Genomic DNA, 26,072 nt, shown 5'->3' with positions numbered 1-26,072 from the left:
ACAGAGTTCTCATGCTTTGCAAAGCAACAATAAAGCACTTGGCAACTGTATTTGTGTCCATTTGTCAAGTGTTTGCAGGTCCACTTAAACACATGCAGCGAGGTATGAGGTTAAAAACAGAATCTAAAGATAATAATCTCAAGGTTTCTCTCAAAGCCACTTGCTAATAAGCACAGAATAATGGAAAAAGTGGAAATTAATGAGTAGCTGGAGAGGTGGTTTAGACTTTTGACTCCTGAGGCATTAAAACCACTTTGGGGGTGGGTGGGGCTTTTGCCAATTAGATGGGTTGTACCTCTGCAGGACTTTTGGGATTAGTTGTGAAAGGGTTTAACCTAGCTTGGTGGGGAGATGGGAACGTTCAAGGGAATTCAGGAAAACAAGCATTCAAAACATTCACAAGGTAAATGAACTAATGGCACAAATAGAAATGATCTCGTTGTCATTTTGGAAATGTGGTTGCAGGGTGCCCAAAGCTGGGAACTTGATGTTTAGGAATATTTGGCTTTGAGGAGGAACAGGTATAAAGGAAAACAAGATGGTATATAGTTTTAATAAGGGAGGAGATCTGTGTAGTGCTTACAGGTTATGATGCTCAATATTAATCACTTTAGATTAAACTCTGAAATAGCAGAAAACATTGGTAGGAGTTATTTATAGGCTATCAAATAGTACTGTAATATTAGACATGATATAAATCAGGAAATAGAGGCACATTGAACAGGGATAATGCATACTCTGGGGGGGCTTTTACCCACATACAGACTGGACAAATTTAATTTCCTGTAAAAATGTGAAAGATAAATTCAAGGAGTTAATATAGAAATTTTTTTCTTGAAAAATATATTGAGGAAGCAATTGAGGTATCCGTTATTATGGATCTAATTTTATGTAATAAGAAAGAGATAATAGATAATCTTGTTGGTAAAGAGTCTTTGAAGAAGAGGAACCATCATATGAAAGAATTTGATGTTGCATTTGTAAGTAATGATGTGAAATTTAGATAAAATAAGCATGAGGGAGATTAACTACAGCTCATGGAGAGCAGACATGAAAAAGGATCATGGTGGACTAGCACTGGTTATAAATTCAATGCAAATAAATAAATTTCAAAAAAAGTTCTTGTAGACCCAAGAACCCAAAAGTAAAATGATTTATCCATGAATCAAGGGAAATTAATGACTGAGTTAAATGTTTGGAAGGGATTTATAAAGTTGCCTGATGTAGGAATTGGCCTAAGGACTACAAACACTTTAGAACTTTGCAAAGATGGACCAAGAAATTGATGAAGAGCAGGAGGATAGAATTTGAAAGTAAACATAAAAATGACAGCAAGGGTTTTGTAGGTATGCATAGAAAATAATAAATATGTCTGTCCCTGAAGATGAAGGTGGGGAAATGGATAATGAGGAAAAAAGAAACGACAGAGGAATTAAACAGCTACTTTGTGTCTGCCTTCTTGAAAGATGACACACAAACACTGCCTGAGATATTAAAAATTCAAGGGTCTAATGAGAATGAAGAATTGAAGGAACTGAGTACAAGTCAAAAAATAGTATTGGAGCGACTGATGAGCTTGAAATCTGATAAAGTTGTAAGACTCAATGATCTACATCCCAAAGTTTTGCTGCAGAGATAATGGGTACTCTGATTTATTATCGTTCAAGTTCTGTAGATAATCCTGTGGATTTCAGGGTACCAAATTTGACATTGTTATTGATAAAAGGAGAAATAAAACAAGGAATTGCTGATTTGTTAACCAAATCCCAATGGCAGGGAAAGAGTTGGAATCAATAATAGCAGATATAATAATAGTTTACCTTGGAGGGAAAAATAAGATTGAAGAAAGTCAACATGGATTTATGAAAGGAAAATCATGTTTGATCCATCTGCTAGAATTCTCTGACCATGTGATTCAGTGAACACATTAAAAGGAACCATTAGATATAGTGTACATTAATTTTTAGAAAGCTTTCAGTGAGGAAAAACTTTGAAGGTTGGTCAACAAAGTTAGAGCTGGAATTGAGAATGATGTACTGACAGAACAATGGTTATTGGGCAGAAAGTTATCTCTCCAGTTCAAATCAGAATCATAATTTATTGTTATGAGCAAGTCAAAGTGCAAACATTCAAATAAACCACCTTATAAAAATAAATAAAAATAGTGCACGAAATGAGGCAGTGGGGAAGAAGTTGTCTTTGTGCAGCCGAGTCCTCGTTTTTAGGTTCCTCTACCTTTATCTGATGGTAGCAGAGTGAAGAGGGCATGGCCTATGTGGTGGGGGTCCTTTTGGATGGAGGCTGCTTTCTTAAGACACCATCTTTTGTAGCTGTCCTCGATGGAATTGTCTAGTGCCCATGATGTCATAGACTGAGTTAACAACCCTTTGGAGTTTTTTCTTGTCCTGACTTTTGGCACCTCCATACCAGCCAGCCAGAATGATGCAACCAGCCAGAATGCTCTTCACTGTCTACCTGTAGAAATTTTCAAGCATCTTCAGTGAAATACCAAATCACCTTAAGCACCTCACAAAGTATAGATGCTGGTGAGCTGCCTTCATGATTGCATCAACTTGGAGACTCCAGAACAAATCCTCGGAGATGTTGGCACCCAGTAATTTGAAGTTCTTGACCCTCTCCACTACTAAGCCCTCAATGAGGACTGGGTCATGTTCTCCTGACTTCCTCCTGAAGTCCACAATCATCTTCTTGGTTTTTGCTAATGTTGAGTGCAAGGTTGTTGATGTGACACCACTCAATGAGCTGATCTATCTCCCTCTTGTACATTTCCTCATTGCTGTTAGCAATTCTGCCAAAATCTGTTGTGTCATCAGCATATTTGTAGATAGCATTGGAATTGTGCCTGGCCACACAGTAAAGTGTGTATAGCGAGTAGAGCAGTGGGCTAAGCACACATGTGTGGGGTGCGCCTGTGTTGATAATCATTGAAGAGAAGATGTTGTATCCAGCTCTATCAGTCAGCTACAACTAGTGGAGTGGTGCAGTAATCAGTCCTTGGGTCCTGGCTATTTATGTATCATCTAAATCAATGAGTTGGCTGAGGGACAGAGTGTCATTATGACCATATTTTCTGACAGCACTAAACTAGATAGAACAGAAGGGGATGTAAAGAGGTTTCAAAGCAATTAGGGAGGCTGAGTGAGTGAGCACATTTTAAGTGAAGTATAATGTGGAAAATGTGAATGCATCCCTTTGGAGCACAATGAAATAGAAAAGAGTGTTTGTCAGTAGGGAGAGTTAATGTTGATGTTCTAAGAGGACCTGGGTGTGTTTATACACAAGACACTGAAAGCCAACATGTAGATAAAGGAGGCAATTTGGAATAGAAGTACATTACATTGAATAAACTCAGAGACTATATTCTCTGTTTAGAAGAATGAGAGAACTAGACAGTCTAAATGCGGAGAGGATGTTTCTGGTGGCTGATGAGCCAAAGGCTAGGGATACAGTTTCAGAATAAGCAGAAGACTCTTCAGGATTGAGATGAGGAACAATTTCTTAACCCAGAGAATAATTAACTTTTGGAATTTTCTAGTCCAGTAGGCTGTGGATGATCAGCCATTCTGTTCATGCAAATCACAGAGTGAAAGATTTCTGGACATTAAAGGAATCAAAGGAGCTGGAGGCAGGAAATTGCTTTATAGAATATCATCAATGATCTTGAATGGAAGTACAGGCTTGAAAGACCAGATGATCTACTCCTCCTCGTCTTCCTACATTCCTTTGTTCAGCAAGGCCATTTTACTCAGAAAACAACATGTTTCAAGACCAGAGAAAGGAAAAACTTGAGCAACTTATTTCAGTACAAATAATGTAATATTGTCCAAAAAAATGTATAATTTATATGTGACTCATATTCTGTATTGCATTATATAAAACTATATAATTAGTTAATAGCTATATAATATATATGTGATTTTTCTCTCTATCAAATTAATAAACTATTTTAAAAAAAGAAAGAAAAAATGGAGAGGAGAATAGTTACATGTGCATTCTGCATATAAAGTCAATTTCAACATTTCACAGCCCTGTGGTCACCAAGATTGATTGACAGGGATCTTACTACTGATCTCCACTCTGTTCTTAAATGTAGCTATTTTTATGCAGTCTTTTGTGTTTTGTTGAACAACATGGTTTGAGTCAAAAAAATGTTTGTAAATCTCAGAATAGTACATCATTTCACTATGTAGCATCAAGAAGAGATGAGATTATTCTGAATCATTTATTATTGTTACACAAGTAGTAAGTGTCATAAGGGTGAATCATATTCATTACTGCTGAATTCTGCTTGGGAAATATTACCATGACAATGTGAGATGATCCCGTACCTCTTAATTTCACTCCCACCATCACCCCCACATGAACATTTATTTGCTTAGTAAGAGGCCTGTCTCATAATCTCTTTCATTACTGTATATTTTGGTGTATAAAATTCCACTGGCAGATAAGTCAACCCCCTTTTTCAGCCTCATTTTAAGGGTTTTATCATATGTTGGGCAAATAAGTCTACCCCCCCAAAATTATGATGCCTGAGATGTTGGGTGTTTTTTGGTGTATAAGTCGACCCCCAAAAATCGTGAAGATTGATCTGCTGGGCATTGGCTGGAGGTGATTGTTATTACGAAGGATCCATCAAAACAACAAAAGTATGAACCAAGTTTTAAAGTAAAAGTGATAGAAATGGCCAAGAGAACAAACAACTTGTGCTGCTGCAAGAAAATTTGATGTATATGAGAAGTTGGTAAGAGATTGGAGGTAGAAAGAAGAGACTTTAAGAAAATCACCACCAAAAAGGCAATGTTCAATGAGAAGAGTTGGAAAATTATATTGCAGGATGGGTATGTGAACAGAGATAAGATTGCTACAAAGTCACTCGAAATAAAATAAGAACATTTGCACTGCAGTGGGCACAGTCCCACCCAGACTTCAGTAACGATTTTGAGGCTACCATTTTATGAACAGGAAAAATCTGGTATTATGCCAAAAAACAAAAATTGCAGAGAAACTACCAAAAGGTCTAGATCATAAAATTGTAAGTTTTCACCAGTTTATTATACGGAACCGGCAGAAACACCATTTTAAATTGGCAAATATTGGAAACATGGATGAAACCCCCATGAATTTCAATAAGAAAGGCAATAGAATAGTGGAATGTAAAGGTGTGAAAACTGCAAACCAGAAGTACAGGGCAAGAAAGGACCAGGTTAACGGTAGTGTTATTGTGCATGGCCAACGGGATGAAGTTAAGACCCATGGTAATCTTCAAACACAAAATTAAACCTAAAATAAAAGTCCCAGCAGGTATTTTTGTATATTTTCATGAAAAAGGATGGATGGTTGAAAATGGTGTAAAACTATGTGTGGAACAAATGGCCAGGGGGTTTATGCAAGGAATGTAGTTTGCTGGTTTGGAATGGAGGCTCCAGGACAGATCCTTGGAGATGTTGACACCCAGGAATTGAAGTTCTTGACTCTCTTCATTAATGAGCCCTCAATGAGGACTGGGTCATGTTCCCATGACACCCTCCTGAAGTCCATAATCATCTCTTTGCTTTTGTTAACATTCTTGTCGTTACACTGTTCAACAAGCTGATTTATTTCCCTCCTGTACGCTTCCTCATTGCCATTTGTGATTCTGCCAACAACTGTGGTATCATCAGAAAACTTGTAGATAGCATTGGAATTGTGCCTGGCCACACAGTCATGGGTATATAATGAGTGGAGCAGTGGGCTAAGCATGCATCCTTGGGGTGTGTTTGTGTTGATAATCAGCAAGGAGGAGATGTTGCTTCCAATTCGTACTGACTGTGGACTTCCGATGAGAAAGTCAAGGATCCAGTTGTAGAGTTTGTAACTTCTTGACCAGCACTGAGGGAATAGTGGTATTGAAGGCTGAGCTGTAGTCAATGAAGAATAGCCATATGTATAAATTGTTGTTTTTGAGGTGATCCAGAACTGAGTGGAGAGCCATCTGCTGTGGAGGGAATGTGACAATAGGAAAATTGCAGTGGATCTAGATCTTTGCTTAGGTATATGTTAATTCTGGCCATGACCAACCTCTCAAAGCATTTCATCACAGAAGAAGTTAGTGGTACTGGGCGGTAGTTGTTGAGGCAGCTCACATTGGATAACTGAGAGAAAACTCAGGAGTTCTCCCTGATAACACTTTTTATATTATTAAAACTTCAAAACCTGGGCCTCTGCACTTCCCTCTGCATTTGGATCCTTGGCTTCTTCAATGGAAGGCCACAGTCAATACGAATCGGAAACAACATCACCTCCTCACTATCAACACAGACACATCTCCTGGATGCGTGCTTAACTCACTGCTCAACTTGCTATACATCCAGGACTGTGTGACTAGGGATGATTCAAATGTCATCTACAAATCTGCCAAAGATGCCAAGATCATTTGCAGAATCACAGAAAGCAATGAGGGAGTGTACAGGAGGGAAATAGCAGTGGATCTAGATCTTTGCTTAGGTACATGTTAATTCTGGTTGCATGGTGTCACAATATCAACCTTACACTCAAGGTTAACACATCTAAGGAACTGGTTGTGGACTTGTGTAGGGGGACATCAGGAAAACCCAAACCATGGAGGAGTTAGCAGGGAGAGGGGTTAGCAATAGAAGGGGTTACGAACTTCAAATTAGTGGGTGTCTCCATCTCTGAAGATCTTCTCTGGGATCTCCATGTTGATGCAACCATAAAGAAAGTCACCGGCAGCTATACTTAGTGAGGATTTTGAAGAGATTTGGTATGTCACGAACGACACTTGCAAATTTCTACAGGTGTGCCATGGAGAGCATTCTGATTGGTTGAATCACTGTTTTGTATGAATGTGCCAATTCAAAGAACAGGAAAAGACTTCAGAGTATTGTGAACTCAGCCAGTGCCATCATGAACATCACTCCATTGAGGACATCTACAAGCAGTGGTGTCTCAAGAAAGCAGCCTCTATCCTCAAGGACCTTTACCTTTGAGATCTCTCACTGCTACCATCAGGAAAGAGGTACAGGAGCCTGAAGACGAATACCTTATGATTCAAAAATAGCCCTACTATCAAATTTATGAATGGACAATGAACCACGCCTTCTCATCTATTTGTAGTACAGGTCATTTATTTATTTCAAAAATTAAATTTATAGCAATGCTGCGGCAAAAAAAAATAATTTTCTGTCATACTCATAATAATAAATTCTGATTCTGTTCTATTCACTGGGTGTTTTTCTCCTTTCAGTAGTTCTCAACCTTTTTTTCCACTCTCATACCACTTTAAGTATTCCGTATGCCGTAGGTGCTCTGTGATTAGTAAGGGGTTACTTAAGATGGTATGTGGGTGGAAAGAAAAAGTTTGAAAACTACTGTTTTAATTGTACCTAATTGACTCGTTATGTGCACGGTTTCATTACTCCAAAGGAAATGGGGCAATGATGATTCTTCTCAAGCAAAATATTTCAGTAACAATTGGGTCTAGAGCAGTGATTCTCAACCTTCCCTTCCCACTCAGATGCCACCTTAAGCAATCCCTTACTAATCACAGAGCACCGATGACATAGGGATTACATAGGAAAGAAAAAGGTTGAGAACCACTGTTCTAATCATTGGTATTGATGTCTCCCATTAGCAAGCTAATACTGATGCTGCTTATGGATATAAAATGCTTTTCAAAATAGTTGCATGTTGTTATCAACAGTTACCACAACTATACTTTAATGAACCCCTGTAATTAAACCAAAAAGCGAAATTTGGAGTGGAAAGAAGCTCTTCAGAAGATTTCTTTCTCCATTAGTGTTCTGTCGGATGGAGTGCAAAAGGATCAGGTTTAGTTGAATACTTTAACAAAAATGAACTGTTGTACAGGTTAAAAAAAACATGAAATGTTCTAGTCTGAGATTTTTTGATATCTATAGCTATACAATAGTAGTAATGAGTTCAGCTACAGGCTAGCCACAATCTAGTTTAATCTATGAATAAGGTTGAGGGCTTGTGGTGGAACCACTGAGTAGCTGTTAGCACTGTTTGTATAAATGTGCTCTATGGGCTGGCCTGCCTCTGTACCTGTGACTCTTCCCCTCAGAATCCCCATAAAGGCTGTTGCGCTCAAACCCCTCCCTTAGTTTTGGCTGAGGGGATCATAGAACCCAGCATAAAGCCCTGGAGGACACAGGTGGTAGTGGTGAAGAGTGGAGTGAAACAGACCATAAACCGATTTACATAACTGAATGCTTACCCCGCATCGCCGACATGGTGTAGTACTGAGTCTTCTCAACCATCGACCTCAAGTCGGCATTTCATCAACTCCCAATCTGCCCAGAGGACAGCCAATGCACTGTGTTTGAGGCAGAACGCCACCTCCACCACTTCCTCCAGGTCCCCTTTGGGGTCACCAATGGGGTCTCCATCTTCCAGAGGGAGATGGACCAGATGGTGGACAACTGTGACCTAATGGCTACGTTTCCCTATATGGGACCATCTGTTACCATGACCAGCAGGACCGTGACGCTAATCTACAAAAATTTCTCCAGATGGCCAAAAGTCTCAACGTCGTGTACAACCAGAAGAAATATATGTTCAGCACTTCGTATCTGGCCATCCTCTATTACGCCCAGTGGGTCCCTAACTATGCAGACAAAGATCGACCCCTGGTGAAAACAACCACCTTCCCTCCATCTGCAGAAGCCCAAGCAGCCTTCACATGCATCAAGGACGATATTGCCAGGACAGCACTGCATGCTGTGGATGAATCTATCCCATTTCAGGTGGAGAGTGATACATCTGACTTTGCCTTGACTGCCATGGTCAACTAGGCAGGTCTGTGACTTTTTTTTTAACCATACCCTCCAGGGCCCCAAACTCCGGCACTCAGCCATTGAAAAGGAGGTCCAGGCCATAGTGGAAGCTGAGCGCTACTGGAGGCACTACCTGGCCGGCAAACTGTTCATCCTGTTGACTGACTGATGTGCAGTCGCTTTTATGTTCGATAACAAACAGCGGGGGGAAATTAACAACAAGATCCTGAGGTGGATAATTGAACTATCCACCTAAAACTATGAGATCTTGTACCAGCCTGGGAAGCTCAATGAGCCCCCTGATGCACTGTCCTAGACATGCACCAATGCACAGTTGGACTGCCTGCAAACCCTCCACAGCAGCCTCTGCCACCCACCACCCTGGGTCATTAGGTTCTTCCACTTCGCTAGAGCTTGCAACCTCCTTTACCTTGTCGAGGAATCAAGAAACTGACCCGGAGCTGCGTGGAATGCAAACAAATTCTACCGGCCAGAGAAAGCTACCCGCCCTTTCAAATGTCTGAGTATGGACCTTTTATTTTTGTATACTTTATTTAAAATTTTAAACCATACATTTAGATATGTTCAAGTATGATAATTCATCTACAAGAAAACATGTAGTATATATCTAACCCTCCCTCCCTGCTGACCCCAACCCCAAAGATAGAAGAAGGAAAGAAAGGAGATTCAACCATCAATAACATAACTAAATACCATAAATTAGGGTAACACCATCACAACGGGCCATAGAAAGTTCAAAACTTTAAACCCATATTGTCCAAATAGGGGCTCCATACTTTCCAGTAAAAAAGATAGTTATCATGTAAATTATACGTTATCTTTTCCAATGTAATGCATGATCTCAATTCCATATGCCATAGTTGCAAACTTAAATCAATCTCATTTTCCAAGTAATTGCTATACATTTTATCGCTACAGCCAATGCTAATCTTAAAAAACACTACTTTATACCTAGTTAATCTCAATTTCAAACCCAACATTTTAACATTACCTAATAAAAATAATGTTGGTTCCCTCGACAATTCAATCTCAAAAACTTTCTCTAAAAACTCCTTAAGTCATGTCCAAAATGGTTTAACAGTGTCACATAACCAAGTACAATGTAAAAAAAAGACCTAATTCTTTGACATCTAAAACATAAATCTGAAGAAATTAAATTATATCTCTAATTTTTCAGAGGTTAAATATAACTGGTGTATAAAATTATAATAAACTAATTGATATCTCATATTAACAATCTTAGTCATACTATCTTTACATAAATTTCTCCAATCTTCCTGATCAATTGCTATTCCCAAATCTTTTTCCCACTTTAATCTGGATTTGTGCAAATCTAACTTAGGTATTTTATTCTGTAATAACAAATGAAGTATGGACTTCAAGGGCCCCTCCCCTCCACCAGCTGAAACGTGTACTCACACTTCCCATTCATCATCCCCTGCCCAGACATGACCATGGCCACAGTCAATAAGTCACTGCTAAACCTTTTCACTCTGTTCAAGTAGCGACCAGGGATAATCTTTTATGAGTGAGGAGTTGCGGCAGTATCTGCTGGCCGACAATATAGCCTTGAGCAGGACCATTAGTTATAACACCCAAGGGAACAGACAGGTGGAAAAGGAGAACACCATTGTTTGGAAGGCAATCCTAGCCAAAAGATTGAAAGGCCTGCCCATTTTCCCTTGGCAAGAGGTCCTCTCTGAGACATTCCATGCTACCAGGTCCCTTCTCTGTACTGCTACTAATGCTACCCCACACGAAAGGCCATTTTCCTTCCCCAGGAAGTCGGTATCGGGAACCACACTGCCGTCCTGGCTGATGGCCCTTGGGCCTGTCCTGCTCTGGAGGCATACCAGGAGCCATAAGACATCCCCTGGTTGAGCAGGTCCACGCCCTCCATGCGAACTGCCGGTATACTTACATTGAGCACCAGGATGGGCGGAAAGACAATGTTTCAGTCTGGGACCTGGTGCATGCAGGATAGGGATCGACCAATTAGTACCCCCCCCCCCCCCCCACCATGACAACCAGCAATGCAACTAGGCATCTGGCCCCACTAATTGCACCTGGTGCCCCATCCCTACCACAGACCGAACAACCCACACTGCCCCTAACCCAATTAATCCCTGTCAGCCACCGGAGACCCAGCCTATCATACAAAACACCGCTCAAGAGCCAATAGGTGAATTACAGCTAGCTCTGCAATAGTCATAACAATAGGTGAGACCAACAGACAAGCTGAACTTGTAATGGACTTTGGTCCACTTCACCCCACTGGACTCTGTTTTAAAAAAGAGGTGAATGTGGTTGAACTACTGGATAGCTGTTAGCATTGACTGTATGAGCTGGCTCACCCCTGTACCTGTGACACCGCCCCTCAGAATCCCGAGAAAGGCTGTTACACCCAAATCCCTCTCTCAGTACCTTCTTTGGAATTGGGCGAGCAACATGTGAGATGTGCTGGGCACTTATGGTGATTAAAGCCTATTAATCACTACTTCTAGTCTAATATAGTTAATTGATAGTGGATCAGGGCTCAATATTATTTTTGTATAAGTTGAAAAATTCTCACAAATTGTCTACATTAACATTTTGTTTTTTTTTACTTCCTTTAAGGTATTTCTTGTTAAGAAAATTAAAGGGTCCGATGCAGGACAACTCTATGCTATGAAGGTACTAAAGAAGGCCACTCTGAAGGGTGAGTACTGATCTAGCAGGAAAGTGTTACACATTTCATGGTGTAAAATGTGTTATCATTGCTTTATGAGATAGATTTCCTTTTGTTATACTTATAACTACCACACATTTGATCGTTATTGACCTATTTTAGTGTTCAATGCTCAACCGTGGCAGCTTCAGTAATAATATTTAAATATTATAGCAAATATATATTAGAGAAGAAGATAAAATAAAGAATAAAAGGAAGCCAACTTGTTTCTTCCTTCTGGACACTATTTCCCTTGATGGAGGATGAGATTCAGCAAGGAGATTGTTGCCTGGGTCTCTGTTAGTTACCTTTGAACGGTTGGTGACCAGCAAGTGCACACTGCTCACTGGTGATAAATTATTCAGTGCTATTGACTCATTCTCACAAATGGTTAACTCCTTACTCCGACATTCTCTTGGAGTCCTGCTGACTACTGGCAAAAAAGGTAAAGCATGAGATTAAATTCACCAGTTCCACTCAATAATCAGTGCAATCACCTGAGGAGATAGATCAATTAGAGTGAATGGTAGTACTGAAGCAATTCCAGAGCAATTGAGGCATATAATCCACTGTTCCTTGACTACCTCTCCCAGTCTTCCTTTGCTCTGGTCTGCATCAGTTTAAAAGACATTGTTTATGACTGATTGAGAATACAGATTTGATTCAAGTTCTTTGATGATGTGCCAGATGCTCCTTAGTTGGAAAGTGAATTTAAACTGGAATGCACAAAAGTGCTACAGAAACTGGCATGTACATAGTTGGATAAAGATTTATTTTTTCTCTCTGTGGTATATTTAAGAATATACAGTGCCCTCCATAATGTTTGAGGCAAAGACATTTTTATTTGTCCCTTTGCTCCTCATTTTTCAATTTGTCATCAAATAATTCACATGTAATTAAAATGCACATTCCAGATTTTATTCAAGGTTATTTATATACATTTTTGTTGGACCATGTAGAAATTGCAGCACTTTTTATACATAGTCCCCTCATTTCAGGGCACTAAAATGTATTTGGCTTCACAGGTGTTAGTGACTACTCAGACATGTTTAATTGCTTCATTAGTGCAGGTACAAGAGAGCTAGGCTTGCTTCTAAGCTTTTGATCACCTTTGGAGTCAGTAGTTGTCATTTTTCATCATGAGGACCAGAGCTGTGCCAATGAAAGTTAAAGAAGCCATTTTGAGGCTGAAAAATGCAAGATCCACACCATGGCAAAGGTGGTATGCTCTGGGTCTTGGGCAGTTCCTTTACACCTCCACATTTTGCTCTTGCATCACCCTGATACTGGTTAATTTTGGTCTCATCTCTCCACAAGACTTCCAGAATTCTGCAGGCTCTTTTAAATACTTCTTGGCAAATTGTATTCTTGCCATCCTGATTCTGTAGCTAACTGGTGGTTTGCATCTTGCAGCGTAACTTCTGTATTTCTGTTCACGAAGTCTTCTGTAGACAGTTGTCATTCACGCCTGCCTCTTGGAGAGTGTTTTTGATCTGTCAGTCAGGCTTTTGTGGATTTATCTTCATTATCACGAACATTCTTATGTAATCAGCAGTGGAGATCTTCCTTGGAATACCGGACCCTTTGCGATTACTTAGCTCACCAATACGCTCTTTCTTCTTAATGATGTTCCATACTGTTTACTTTGATAATCCTAAGGTTTGGAAGATATTCATTCCTGTGTTATTCTTGTTTTTCAGCCTCATAATGTTTTTTTAACTTTCATTAGCCACACGGTTGGCATAGCACAGCGCCAGCGATCGGGACTGGAGTTCAAATCCTGTGCTGTCTGTAAGGAGTTTGTACGTTCTCCCCATATCTGCATGGGTTTTCCCCAAGGGTTCCAGTTTCCTCTAACCATTCAAAATGTACTGGGGAGGTACTTTAATTGATGTAAATTGGGCGTCATGGGCTTGAGGGCCAAAATGGCTTGTTACCGTGCTGTATGCCTAAATTTAAATTTTAACTCTGATCCTCGTGTTAAAAATTGGCAACTACAGACTCAAAAGGTGATCAAAAGGTTAGAAGCTCTCTTATACCTGTACTGATGAAACAATTAAAGATACCTGAGTGTTCACAAACACCTGTGAAGCCAAAGGTCCCAAACATTTTGGTGCCCTGGAATGAGGGGACTATGCATAAAAAGTGCTGGTCTACATGGTCCAACAAAAATGTATACAAATAACAGTGAATAAAATCTGGAATGTTCACTTTAATTACATGTGAATTCATTGATATGAATTAATTGATAACAAATTTTAAACTGTGGAATACGTTGGAAAATAAAGGAAAAAAAATGTGTCTTTGTCCCAAACACGATAGAGGGCATTGTATATCATTAGTCTTCAGCACAGGTTTGGAATCAAATCGTGGATCCTCCTGGAATAAATTTCTTCATAGCTCTAGTGATTGCATATTCATTACTTCAGCAAAGGTGTGTCAGCGTACTTGTTCATCGTGATAAACTTATTTTCCACTGTCAGAAAGAATGAAAAATGGGCTTGAATTGGTACATTCTCCCTCATGACCTCAGAACATCTGAAGATGCTTTAAAACTAATTAAATAATTTTGAAATATTGCTGTGGAAGAAATAATGCAAGCAGCTTTGATTCATAGAGTTTTACAGCACGGGAATAAGTTCTTCAGCCCTCCTTGTCTTAGCTGACCAATATGTCCACCGAAGCTAATTCTATTTGCCTGTGTTTGGCCCATATCACTCTCAATCTTTCTTATTCACATACCTGTCTAAATATATTTTAAATGTACCCACCTCTACCACTTCCTCTGGTAACTATTGTAGTTTCACATACCTACCTTGGTCAGTGTGAAAAACGTGTCCATCAGACCTCTTTTAAATCTTTCCCCTCTTGCCTTAAACTTATGCCCTCAAGTTTTAGACTCACCTACCCTGGAAAAGACAGTGACTATTCGCCTTATCTATGCCCCTCATTATTTCATTAATCTCTTAAAAAAAATCACTCCCCACCTCCTATGCTCCAGGAAGAAAAGACCCAGCCTATCAAGCCTTTCATTAGAAATCAAGTCCACCTGTCCTGGTAACATCTTTGTGATATTTTCAGCATTATATCCAACCTAACAACATCATTCCTCTAGCTGGGTGATCATTACTACACACAATATAAGTGTGGTCTCACCAATATCTTGTACAGTTAGTACATGAAGTACCTACTTCTGCACTTAACGCCATGACCAATGAACATAGGTGTGGCAAGTGCCTATTGGGGAGCTATATACTTGTAACCCTAGGTTTCTGTGTTCTATAACATTCTTGAGGGCCCTACCATTTACTGCACAAGTCCTACACAGGCTTAACATACTAAAATGCAATGCCTTGCAATTCCACTGGCCATTTGTTAGCCCACATTCTCAGTTTACTCAGATCCTTTTATAATATTCTTTTCTCTCTAACACCAATTTTGGTATCATCCTCCAACTTGCTAACTACATTGTCATCAAACCATTAATATACTAGATAAAAACAACAACAGTAGACACAGCACCGATCCCTGTGGAACACCACTGGTCACAGGTCCCCAATCTTAATAATAACCCTCCACTATCACCTTCCTCTCACTCCTACCATCAAGCTAATTCTGTACAAACTTGGCTAGATGACCCTGAATTTCATATCATGTGAACATCTGGTCCAGCCTGCCATGGGGACCCCGACAAAGGCCTTGCTAAAGCCAACGTAGACAACCTCCACTCCTCATCAATCCCCTTGGTCATCTGTTCAAAACACTCAGTCAAATTTGTGAGACACCATAATATCCCAGCAAACAACAACACAATCATACACAGATAAGTAACCCACCTTAATCTTGCTGGTTAAGGGATACTTTGCCAAGGAATCCAGAAGTGCTCCCCTGTTCTTAATTAATATGTTGAGACAAGATCATTTATGTCTAATTTAAGTACAAAATCTTGCTGAGATGGTGGAATATCTGACTGTGTAATAACTCAGAGTGAAACACAAAACCTCTACAATGAGTCTGACAGAATCTGCATCAGTGTCCATCCATGACATTCAAAGGGGTAAGTTGAGAAACAGATTTTTAACTCAATTATGTAGAATTCTGCAGGGATTCAGACATGGATTCAAAGTAAGGACCACAAAACTGCTTCATTACCAAATTTACTTCCAAGTATTAAGCTTTTTGATTATTGTTCCAGCATAAGTATCTCCAACCTTATCCCCATTCCTTAACTTAAATCAATTATAGATTTTCTCATAAATTTTTACTCTTTGAGAACACATCTCTTGATTTTGTCTAGTCTCATGAATTTTCATGCCCATCTTTCATTTCCTGAGCTCCAGGGACTACATTCTATTTTCTTCTTTTTAAATATGTATGTCATTTTATTTTATTTTTTTCGAGTAAATTTAAAAGGTTCCGAAATCAAGTCATTCGTCAATACTCTAGCTACCGGTTTACTATATAAATCCTTAATCCAACCATTAAAAAAAGGACCAAACTTAAATTTCTACAGAACTTTAAACAAAAAATTCCACTCAACTCTATCAATTGCTTTTTCTGCATCTAAAGATATCACCATCGGGTGGTCTGAAGATTGTCGAAATCTATTAATCAAGCTAATCATGTGCAAAATATTATCTGAAGCATATCTATTCTTTATAAAAACCTGTTTGATCCATATGAATCAACTTAGGTAAAAATTTAGCCAATCTATTCGCTAATATTTTAGGTATTATTTTATAATCTACATTTAACAACGAAATTGGTGTATATGAAGATATTTCCAAAGGATCTCTATCTTTCTTTGGAATTACTGTAATTAAAGCACTAGAACAAGACTCAGGTAATTCATAATGTTCTCCAACTTGACATAATACATCCCCAACACTGTAGAGAAATCATCATAAAAGATTTTATAAAATTCAACCGAAAATCCATCATCACCAGGCGATTTACCGTTCGGCATTTCCATCATAGCCATTTTAATCATATCAATTACAAAATAAGGAAAAGATGAGGCAATATATGGACCCAAACACCATTGGGGAAAATGATTTAAACATACAAATAAATAATGAAATTTGGAAGGAATTATGTACGGATACCATGACAAATACAATAAATGCTCGGTATTGAATGATACATTATAATTGGTTTCATAGACTATACATCACACCTCAAAAATTACAAGAATGGAACCCGACATCATCTGACAAATGCTTCTGCTGTAAATAAGAAATTGGTACAATAGTACATTCAATTTGGACATGTGCAAAAGTGAAACCCTTTTGGGAGGACTTAAATTCAATATTAAATTAAATTACAAAAAATAAGATATCAAAAGACCAAAAAAATTTTCTGTTAAGCAATATAAAAGATAGAGTTAAAGCTAAATTTAAATAGATTTCAAAAATGATTTATCAAGATTGCAGTAGGAACAGCAAAAAAAATGTATAATGATAACTTGGAAAATGGAAACAGCTCTGAGAATACAACGGTGGCACATAGAAATGAAGAAATGCATTCCATTAGAGAAAATTACATAAATAAAGGGATTATTATGCTGAATATGAATGAATTTGGGAACCATATATAAAGTATATTAGTTACCTCCAACTCTTAACGAGACATGGTATATGTAAGGAAAAAATTAATCACACAATATTTAGATGACACACTCCTTGTTTTATTTTTTCTTTTCTTTCTGTTCTTTCTATTTGGGAGGTGGAAGGGAGGGGGTTGGGGAGAAAATGGAAAATGTCACTGTGTATATATACGTATTGAGTTTGTGTACATATTCTTAGATTTGTAATATTGTGATGTATTAAATTAAAAACATTAAAAAAGAGAGGTGGAGTTGGGTTTTTTGAAAGCATTAAACGGGTCTGATCTCTTGAGCCTGATGGGAAATATCCCTGTTAATTGAAAAAAGCAAGTAAAGAGATTGTAAACTCCAAGACCTGGGACTTGTAGTTGGATCATTGATTTCCTCATCTCCAGACCATAATCAGTGAGGATGGTAAGAACATCTCCTCCTCAATCTCCATCAGTACCAGAGCACCACAGGGCTGCTTTTTTAGCCTCCTGCTCTACTCACTTTACACCTTGGACTGCGTGAATCAGTACGACAATGATGCCATCTACAAATTCAATGATGATACCACAGTAGTGGGTTGTGTGAAGAACCCACTGCAGAAGGGAGAGCGAAAACTTGGCTGAATGGTGCACCAACAACAACCTTGCACCCAATGTTACCAAAGCTAAGGAGCTGATGGTTGACTTGAGGAAGAAAAAAGCCAGAGGTATACAATCCATTGATCAATAGGGGATAAGAAATGGACATGGTGAGCAAATTTAAGTTCTTGGGAGTCACTATCTCAGAAAATCTTTCCTGGAGCCAATACACCAATGGCATTGTGAAGAAAGCACATCAGCGCCTCTACTTCCTGAAGAGTTTGTGGAGGTTTGGTATGTTGCCAGAAATCCTGGCAAATTTCTACAGATATGTGGTGGAAAATGTGCTAACCGGCTACATCGCGGCTTGGATATGGGGGCACCAATACCCCCCAAACATAAAGGCCTGCAAAAGGTAGACGACACAGGGCAGGACATCACAGGCAAAACCCTCCCCACCATCAAGAACATATATGAGAAACACTGCTGTTGGAGAGCAGCAGCAATCATCAAAGATCCACACCACCCAGCACATGCTCTGTTCTCCCTGCTACCATCAGGAAAGAGGTATAGGTGCCACAAGGCTCACACCACTAGGTTCAGGAACAGCTGCTACCCCTCCAGCATCAGACTCCTCGACAACAAACTCAATCAGAGACTCATTTAAGGACTTACTTGTGCACATTATTGATTTATTTTTATTCTCTCTGTATAGCACAGTTTGTTTACATTTGTTATCTTTTAACAGTTCTTCATTTGTTTACATGTATATGCTGCATACAATTTTTTTGGCACTACCAGAATTAGTGGTAATTCTGCACTGCATTTGGGTGCTGCTCCTCTTCTTCACAAGATGTTGTTCATTCATTGCCCCCTTGTTTAATTTTGTCATCTATTTACTGTGAAAGAACTCCTTTAATTATGTCATGCATCTTTAGAAGGCTACCGATATGCACCTTATCCATCCTTCTCAAGCTTTGGGGTTCTGCAAAGTCTGGTCAATATGATTAGTCCAAGTTATTTCTGTTAATGACCCATCTCTACCCATTGTTTCAGCAGTAGGAGTAAAACATAAATCTAAAATGTTTCACATTTCTGATCATATTGTTGAAATAAAGCTCTCTCATCTACAATCTAACCTCAGTGAAATTTAATATGATCATTTGGTAGTTGCTACTCCCACAAAATTACAAAATCAATACAGCTTCAAGTAATCAAGGCAATAACATTCAAACTCTTCTCTCTTGAACCTGTAGCTATTTTACCCTTTGCCTAATGCAATTGTTCTATTCAGTTGTTACTTTAAATGTTATGCACTTCCTGTCACAATCTCCATCAAATGTTCCTCTCTTGATTGGTATCTGTCATAATCACAAAATGTTATTGTAATTCAAACTCTTCCATGGAAACCTATTATGATACATCCTCTTAACAGGAAGTGTTTTTAGGACGATACTGGCACATGAATGGCATTGACAAGATATTGTTTTTTAATGCAGTGTGCAAATATGATTCTTAAAATTGAGGACACTATTAAAGATTCAACTGTAATTTTTACTATCTACACCACTTAAAATAATCAGTCTGGAAGTTTGATTATACGTCACAATGTAATTTCCAGTATCAACTCTGCATTAGTACACTGTTCAACTCTGAAATGTAATAATAATAATGTGGAAAATATGGGAATGGCCATCTATACAATCAATGAAGCCCTCTGGAGAAATTGATTATTCTAACATGAAAGTAGTAAAAGAATTCAGGGAAATAGAGAGAGGTTGGTGGAATAGATAGATATATGGCAGTTAAAATGTAATACCAAGTTCATTGAAATGTTCCATTTTGATTCGAAGGAAAACCAAATCTTACCTTTAATCTTGTCTGTAAGGGGTAGAAGAACCAAGAGATTAGTAAATATATGTGCATAGTACTGTGAAAGTGGCAAAGCAGGTTGAAAATGATTTTATAGTAAGACCATAAGCCCATAAGACATGGGAGCAGAAATAGGCCATTGAGTCTGCTCCACTATTCAATCATGAGCTGATACATTTGCTACTCAGCCCTACTGTCTGGCCTTCTCCCCATAACCTTTCATGCCCTGACTAATGAGGGACTTACCTATCTTTGTCTTAAATATACTCAATTACTTGGCCTCCACAACTGCCTGTGGTAACAAATTACACATAATTTTACAGGATCCTTGGGTTTTCATATACTGCACACATTACAAAAATAAGGAAGTTATTGTGAACCTTGATCAGACATTACCATGGCTCCAGTTAGTCTTTCTTCCACTTCTGGTTACAGCATATTTGAGATATGTAATGGCTTCTAGCATAATACAGAAGCAATTTACGAAAATACTTCAATGGGTGATTGAAATGCCAGTTAATGAAGTAGACAAAGATGACGTAGTCAAACAATAATCATGGCTTTTATTAGCAGAAACTAATGGTACAATAATGAAAGACAATGGGTGCATACACAGTTATTCCCAAGGGGAGTATCTTTAATGGTAGAGATAATAAACGGCCAATGTCAGTAAGGCAAGGCTAGGCGAAAGGGAGACTGACAGCTCAGCAGAGATTCACTACAGACTCCCACCCCCACCCCCCCCACCCCCCCCGGCAGAAGAAGGGTTAAAATCAAAGGGACAACTGCTAGGCAAAATTTAAGCAGGCAATTTAAAGCAACCAATACATTGATATCATAAATGGGATTGAGAACTCACTCACAGCCAAAACATGGCCAGTATCTAGCAGATCAATTGGAATATAATGAGATGTTTATGAATACAGAATCGTTTACAGATATGAGTGGATTTTCTAATTGGAACAGGTGCAGGCTTTGCAACCTTGGGTGCTGGTGGTGGTGATACAATTCCTGGGTCTGTAGTGTGAGAAGGTTGGACTTCTGGACCCACTCCAGAATCGCCAGCGTGAGGCAGTGGGGCATCAGCATGGCCATCTGAATGCTCACTAGGGGTCACAGGTGGGGGGGGTGAGTCCAACCTCTCAGGTCTGAGTAGGGGTGTGAGGAAGGGGCAAACTATGTGGGGCCAGATCTCTTAGGGGTACAGTGTTCGGGCTCCCGTCTGGGAATTTAACATGAGCATAATTGGGGTTAGTGTGCAGTAGCTGAACTGGTTGGACTAGAGGGTCCGTTTTACGCGTCCGAGCATGGGTCTTCAGCAGTACGGTTCGAGGCTCAGGTAAACAGGCTAGCCAGTCCATCACATTTCCTGATTTCCTAGGAAAAGCAAACATATGTTCATGAGGTGTTTGATTTGTTGCAGAACACAATAAAGACCGAATAGAATGTAATGCCTCAGGCAGCACCTCCTGCCACCGGGTAACAGTAACCATGTGTCTTTAACACAAGGTTAACAGTCTTCCAGACTGTTAGCCCTTTCGACCTGCCCATTGCCCTGTGTGTTGTAGCTTGTGGTGTGGCTGGTGGCAATCCCCTTTTGTAGCAGGGCTTGGCGCAGTTCAGCGCTCATGAATGCTGAGCCTCTGTCTGTATGAATGTAACTGGGAAAACCAAAAATACTGAATATTCTGTCAAGTTCCTTCATAACAGACACTGTCGAGATGTCAGGGGAGGGTATCGCAAAGGGAAACCTTGAATATTCGTCGATTACAGTAAGGAAATATACATTTTTGTTGTTGGAAGGTAACAGCCCTTTAAAATCTAAGCGGATCCTCTCAAAAGGTCAGGTTGCCTTGATTAGAGTGGCCTCCAAAGCTTTGAAGTATTGCTGGTTTGCATTCTGTGCAAACAGGACAGCTTTTAGTCAGTTTTCTGACTTCTTTCCAGGGAGTAAGGAAGGTTGTTAGCCCTTATATAGTGGAAGAATCTTGTGACCCCTGGGTGGCACAGCCTGCTGTGGATCTCCTTTAGTTCCTCAAGCTGAGCACCGGCAGCAGCTCATGACAATGTGTCAGGGGGATCATTTAACCTGCTAGGTCAGTACAGGATCTCATAACTGTAAGTTGACAGTTCTACTCGCCAGCGTGCCATCTTATCATTTTTGATTTTACTTTTGTGTTTAGTACTAAACATGTAGACTACAGATATCTGATCAGTGATCAGGGTAAATTTTCTGCCAGCTAGAAAGTGTCTCTAGTAGCGAACAGCTTCAGTGATAGCCTGGGCTTATTTTGGGGATTTGGTGGTAAGCTGCCTTGAGGTCAATAGTTGAGTACATCTTGTATTGTGCTATCTGATTAATCATTTCATTGATGCATGGCAGGGAGTAGTAAAATTGAAGTGCCAATTCATGAAGTAGACAAAGACGACGTAGTCAAACAATAATCATGGCTTTTATTAGCAGAAACTAATGGTACAATAATGAAAGACAGTGGGTGCATACACAGTTATATCCAAGGGGAGTGTCTTTAATGGTAGAGATAATAAACGGCCAATGTCAGTAAGGCAAGGCTAGGCGAAAGGGAGACTGTCAGCTCAGCAGAGATTCACCACAGTGACATGCGCATGATAGTGTGGATTATCAAGAAGGATGATACTTTTCTGAAAGGATGGAAATAAGAAATTATTAGAGAACTTACTTTGGAAGATTTGCAAACTGAAAAAGAAATGTTAATAGTAGGAATACTTTTCCAGCCGCTAATAGCGTAGCAGTTAGCGTAATGCCAATACAACACCAGCAATTGGAACCTGGGTTCGACTCCCACACTACCTGTCACGAATTTTTATGTCCTCCACATGTCTGTGTGGGTTTTCCCTGGGGGCCCTGGTTTCCTCCCACTGTTCAAAACAAAGGTTAATTTGGTGTAAATTGGACAGCACAGACTCGTGGGCTGAAATGGCCTGTTACTGTGCTGTCTCTAGATTAAAATTTATATTCCAGGTTGGAGGGACCTTATTTATGTAAATGAACTGGAGAAGCTGAGGTTGATTCTCTTGAAAAAGGGGAGGTTCTGTAAGTATCTAATAGAATTGTTTTAAATCATGACAAGTACAGACAAAAGGGATTGAGAGAGCCTGCTCACATAGTTGGAAAGGTTGGGAACTCGGGTACATAGAATAAAGGTGAGCCACAAATAAAGTAAAAATGACATTAAGAAGGGAACCTGATAAGTATTTGAAAGAATTTTTAGGGTAGTGAATGGGATTAACTGGAGTCCTTTTGCCTTGAACCAACGTGGGGTTGATGAGCTCTAGAATTTTACCATGCTGCGACCATTTTGTGATTCTTTGTGCTTGGGAAATGATTTAAATACCTTGCACTCAGCATCTGTGAGCGCTGCTGCATGAATAATTCTGAAACAAATTCCACAGACTGTAAACAGGCTTTAATTAGCTTAAACTTGTGCACACCAGGTCTCAGTATACTCCTGGCTCCACGTGTCTGACTGACCCCAAAGGGGCCGGCTCGAGTCTTTATACAGGCCGGTGATTGACAGCAGGCAGGTGCAGCCAGCCTCCCAGGTTGCCTTCCTGCAGGTACAGTGGTTGCCCCCTGCAGTAGACTGGTAGGAGTGTGGCCAGTGTAGTGTTATCAACACAGACACTTATTTTAGAATAAGTTGACATGCGCATGATAGTGTGGATTATCAAGAAGGATGATACTTTTCTGAAAGGATGGAAATAAGAAATTATTAGAGAACTTACTTTGGAAGATTTGCAAACTGAAAAAGAAATGTTAATAGTAGGAATACTTTTCCAGCCGCTAATAGACTGTCCTCCCGTGTTTGTGGGAGGGGGAGAGTATAAAATTGGAACAGAGGGGTCAGCTGGAATGGAAAAGTGAGTGTTCCTGACATCGTTTTGGCAATATGGTGCAGGTAATGCAATGATGTGAAAAGGTTGAGAATACTGTCACAGATGAAGCAGGTTGTATTCAACAGGGCAGATTTGGTATGGGAGATGGTGCATTCTGTCTGTTTTTTACAATGGATTTCCTACTTCCAGTCAAGTGATTTCAAGCTCTTTAGACCTTCCCAGATGAACCAACATAGGTTTCCATGCACTGGTGAAGATGCAACTGCTTTTTCAAGGAAGCTTTGAGAAAATCCACAAGTTTTTCTTCCTGTGTAGTGTAGTGACAGAATCAGTATCTAAAATCTGATAAGCTCATTGTTCACTCTAAGTATCTCAAATGTATCTGTGAAAGACTCTTTGCTAAATTAACACCGAGCTTTAATACACTTTAAGAGATCATTTTAATAGACTGATAAAATTGTTGAATAGGTGAACTGTTGTAGGTCAATATTAAAATTATATTTAAAAACCATGCCAAATTTAAAAATTGTTGTAATTCTTTTCTGAAAATTTTATTTATTATTTGTATCAATACAAAATATATAAATTCAATAACACAATAATTATAATGAGTCATACAAAATGATACAACTCTTTTATTTTTCTACCCAACCCCCCCCCAAGAAAGAAAAAAAGGAAGAAAAAAGAACACCTAGTTCTACATATATAATATTTTTAACATATGTAATATTTGTTGACTATTTCTTATAATTTCTAATTGAGAGGGGTGGATAAGGTGGAAGATGTGGATGAAATTTTATTCATAAAATCCAAATTTTATAAAAGTTTTCATTTTGATTCCTTAAACTATATGTAATTTTTTCTAAAGGTATACAATTTTGCATTTCAATATGCCATCTGTCTAATTTTCCACATTACTGCTATACATTTCTTTGCAGTCATTACTGCTATATTTAAACATTTTCTTGATATTTATCCAATTTCAGTTTCATATTTTTTTCATATATATTCCCAAGTAAAAATATTCTTGGATCTTTTTGTATCTTTATCTTCATAATTCGTTGTTGCAATTCTTGTTGAGAAATGTTACAGCAACCATTCTCAACATATTCCCCTAAGGTCACTGGTCAAAGTTTACGGGCATCCTTCCCTGTTAAGCAGTCTTGGTTTCTTCTGTTCTCTCAAACTGACTACATAAAAAACTTTTTTTTCAAAAATGTGATTTCAATCCATGGTCCTCCTAAATGTGCTGTGGACCCCCATGGATGCAAAACAGCCCCCACTGAGAATGGCTGCAATGAAGTATCTGAAGGAAACTTTGAAATTCTTTAAATGGACCAATGATTTCTCCTATTTGAGAGATTATTGGGCTGTGATGTATCATTTTTCAGAACAATATGACCCAACTTTTAATTTAATGAACTTATTTATAAGACATTTTAATGAGTTCAACCAGAAACGTACCATACAAATAAGAAGCAGAATTAAAACAGGTTTTATTATGTTAACTTTGTTCTCTTTTATCCCTTCAGTGCGTGATCGAGTCAGGTCAAAAATGGAACGAGATATTTTGGCTGAAGTCAATCACCCTTTTATAGTAAAGTTGCACTATGGTAAGCTTTGTGTTTATTGTTCAAACTTTTTATTGGTATTGATTGATATGAATAACACATAAACCATTTTGGATGCAGTTAGAACCATAGAACATTACAGCACAGAAACAGGCCACTTCAGCCTCTCTCGCATGTGCCGAACCACTTTTTTCTTGCTTAGTCCCACTGACCTGCACTCAGTCCATTAGCCCTCCATACCTCTCCCATCCATATACCTGTCAAAATTTTCCTTAAATGTTAGAATTGACTCCACATCTACCATTTCAGCTGGAAGCTTGTTCCACACTCCCACCACTCTTTGTGTGAAGAAGTTCCCCCTAAACTTTACCCCTTCAATTTCAATCCATGTCCTCTTGTTTGAATCTCACCCACCCTGAATGGAAAAAGCCTATCTACATTTATCTGTCTATCCCCCTCATAATCTTAAATACCTCTATTAAATCACCCCTCATTCTTCTACGCTCCAGGGAATAAAGTCCCTATAACTTAGTCCCTGAAGTCCAGGTAACATCCTAGTAAATCTTCTCTGCACTTTCTCTATCTTATTGAGATCCTTCCTGTTGTTCAGGGGAACGATATACTACGGACAAGCCGCGGCATTCAGGTCTCTGATGCAGAGTCTGGACCAGTGGCTTAGAAAAGGAGGGAGGACCAAAGGTGAGCTGTAGTGATAGGGGTTTCCAAAGTGAGGGGAACAGACAAGAGGTTTTGTGGAAGAGATCTAGAATCTGGATGGTATGTTGCTTCCCAGGTGCCAGTGTCCGAGATATCTCAGATAGAGTTCATGACATTCTCAAGAGGGAGGGTGATCAGCAAGATGTTGAGGTTCATGAAGGGTCCAATGACATGAGGACGAAAGGTGATGCGGTCCTGCAAGCAGAGTTCAGGGAGTTAGGTGAACAGGGTGAGTTAAATTCAACCGGGCTCTGACACAAGTGTCAGACTCCGGCCAAGTTTACTCACCCTAATCACTTTCTGGCGGAGTGAAAGCAC

General features: G+C 39.2%; 1 protein-coding gene across 1 annotated transcript in view; it reads left to right on the top strand.

Moving 5' to 3' along the window:
• rps6ka2 (ribosomal protein S6 kinase, polypeptide 2) overlaps positions 1–26,072 on the top strand; it is a 161,277-nt gene that overhangs the window by 36,723 nt on the left and 98,482 nt on the right. The window contains exons 3-4 of the mRNA XM_069931597.1: positions 11,454–11,535; positions 24,999–25,079. Of these exons, the coding sequence (XP_069787698.1) occupies positions 11,454–11,535; positions 24,999–25,079 (163 nt within the window). The remainder of the gene's footprint in view (positions 1–11,453; positions 11,536–24,998; positions 25,080–26,072) is intronic.

The sequence above is a fragment of the Narcine bancroftii genome, chromosome 4 (assembly GCF_036971445.1).
Source record: "Narcine bancroftii isolate sNarBan1 chromosome 4, sNarBan1.hap1, whole genome shotgun sequence".
Taxonomy (NCBI): domain Eukaryota; kingdom Metazoa; phylum Chordata; class Chondrichthyes; order Torpediniformes; family Narcinidae; genus Narcine; species Narcine bancroftii.
The sequence above is the reverse complement of the archived record's forward strand: the minus strand, read 5'-3'. Positions and strand labels throughout refer to the sequence as shown.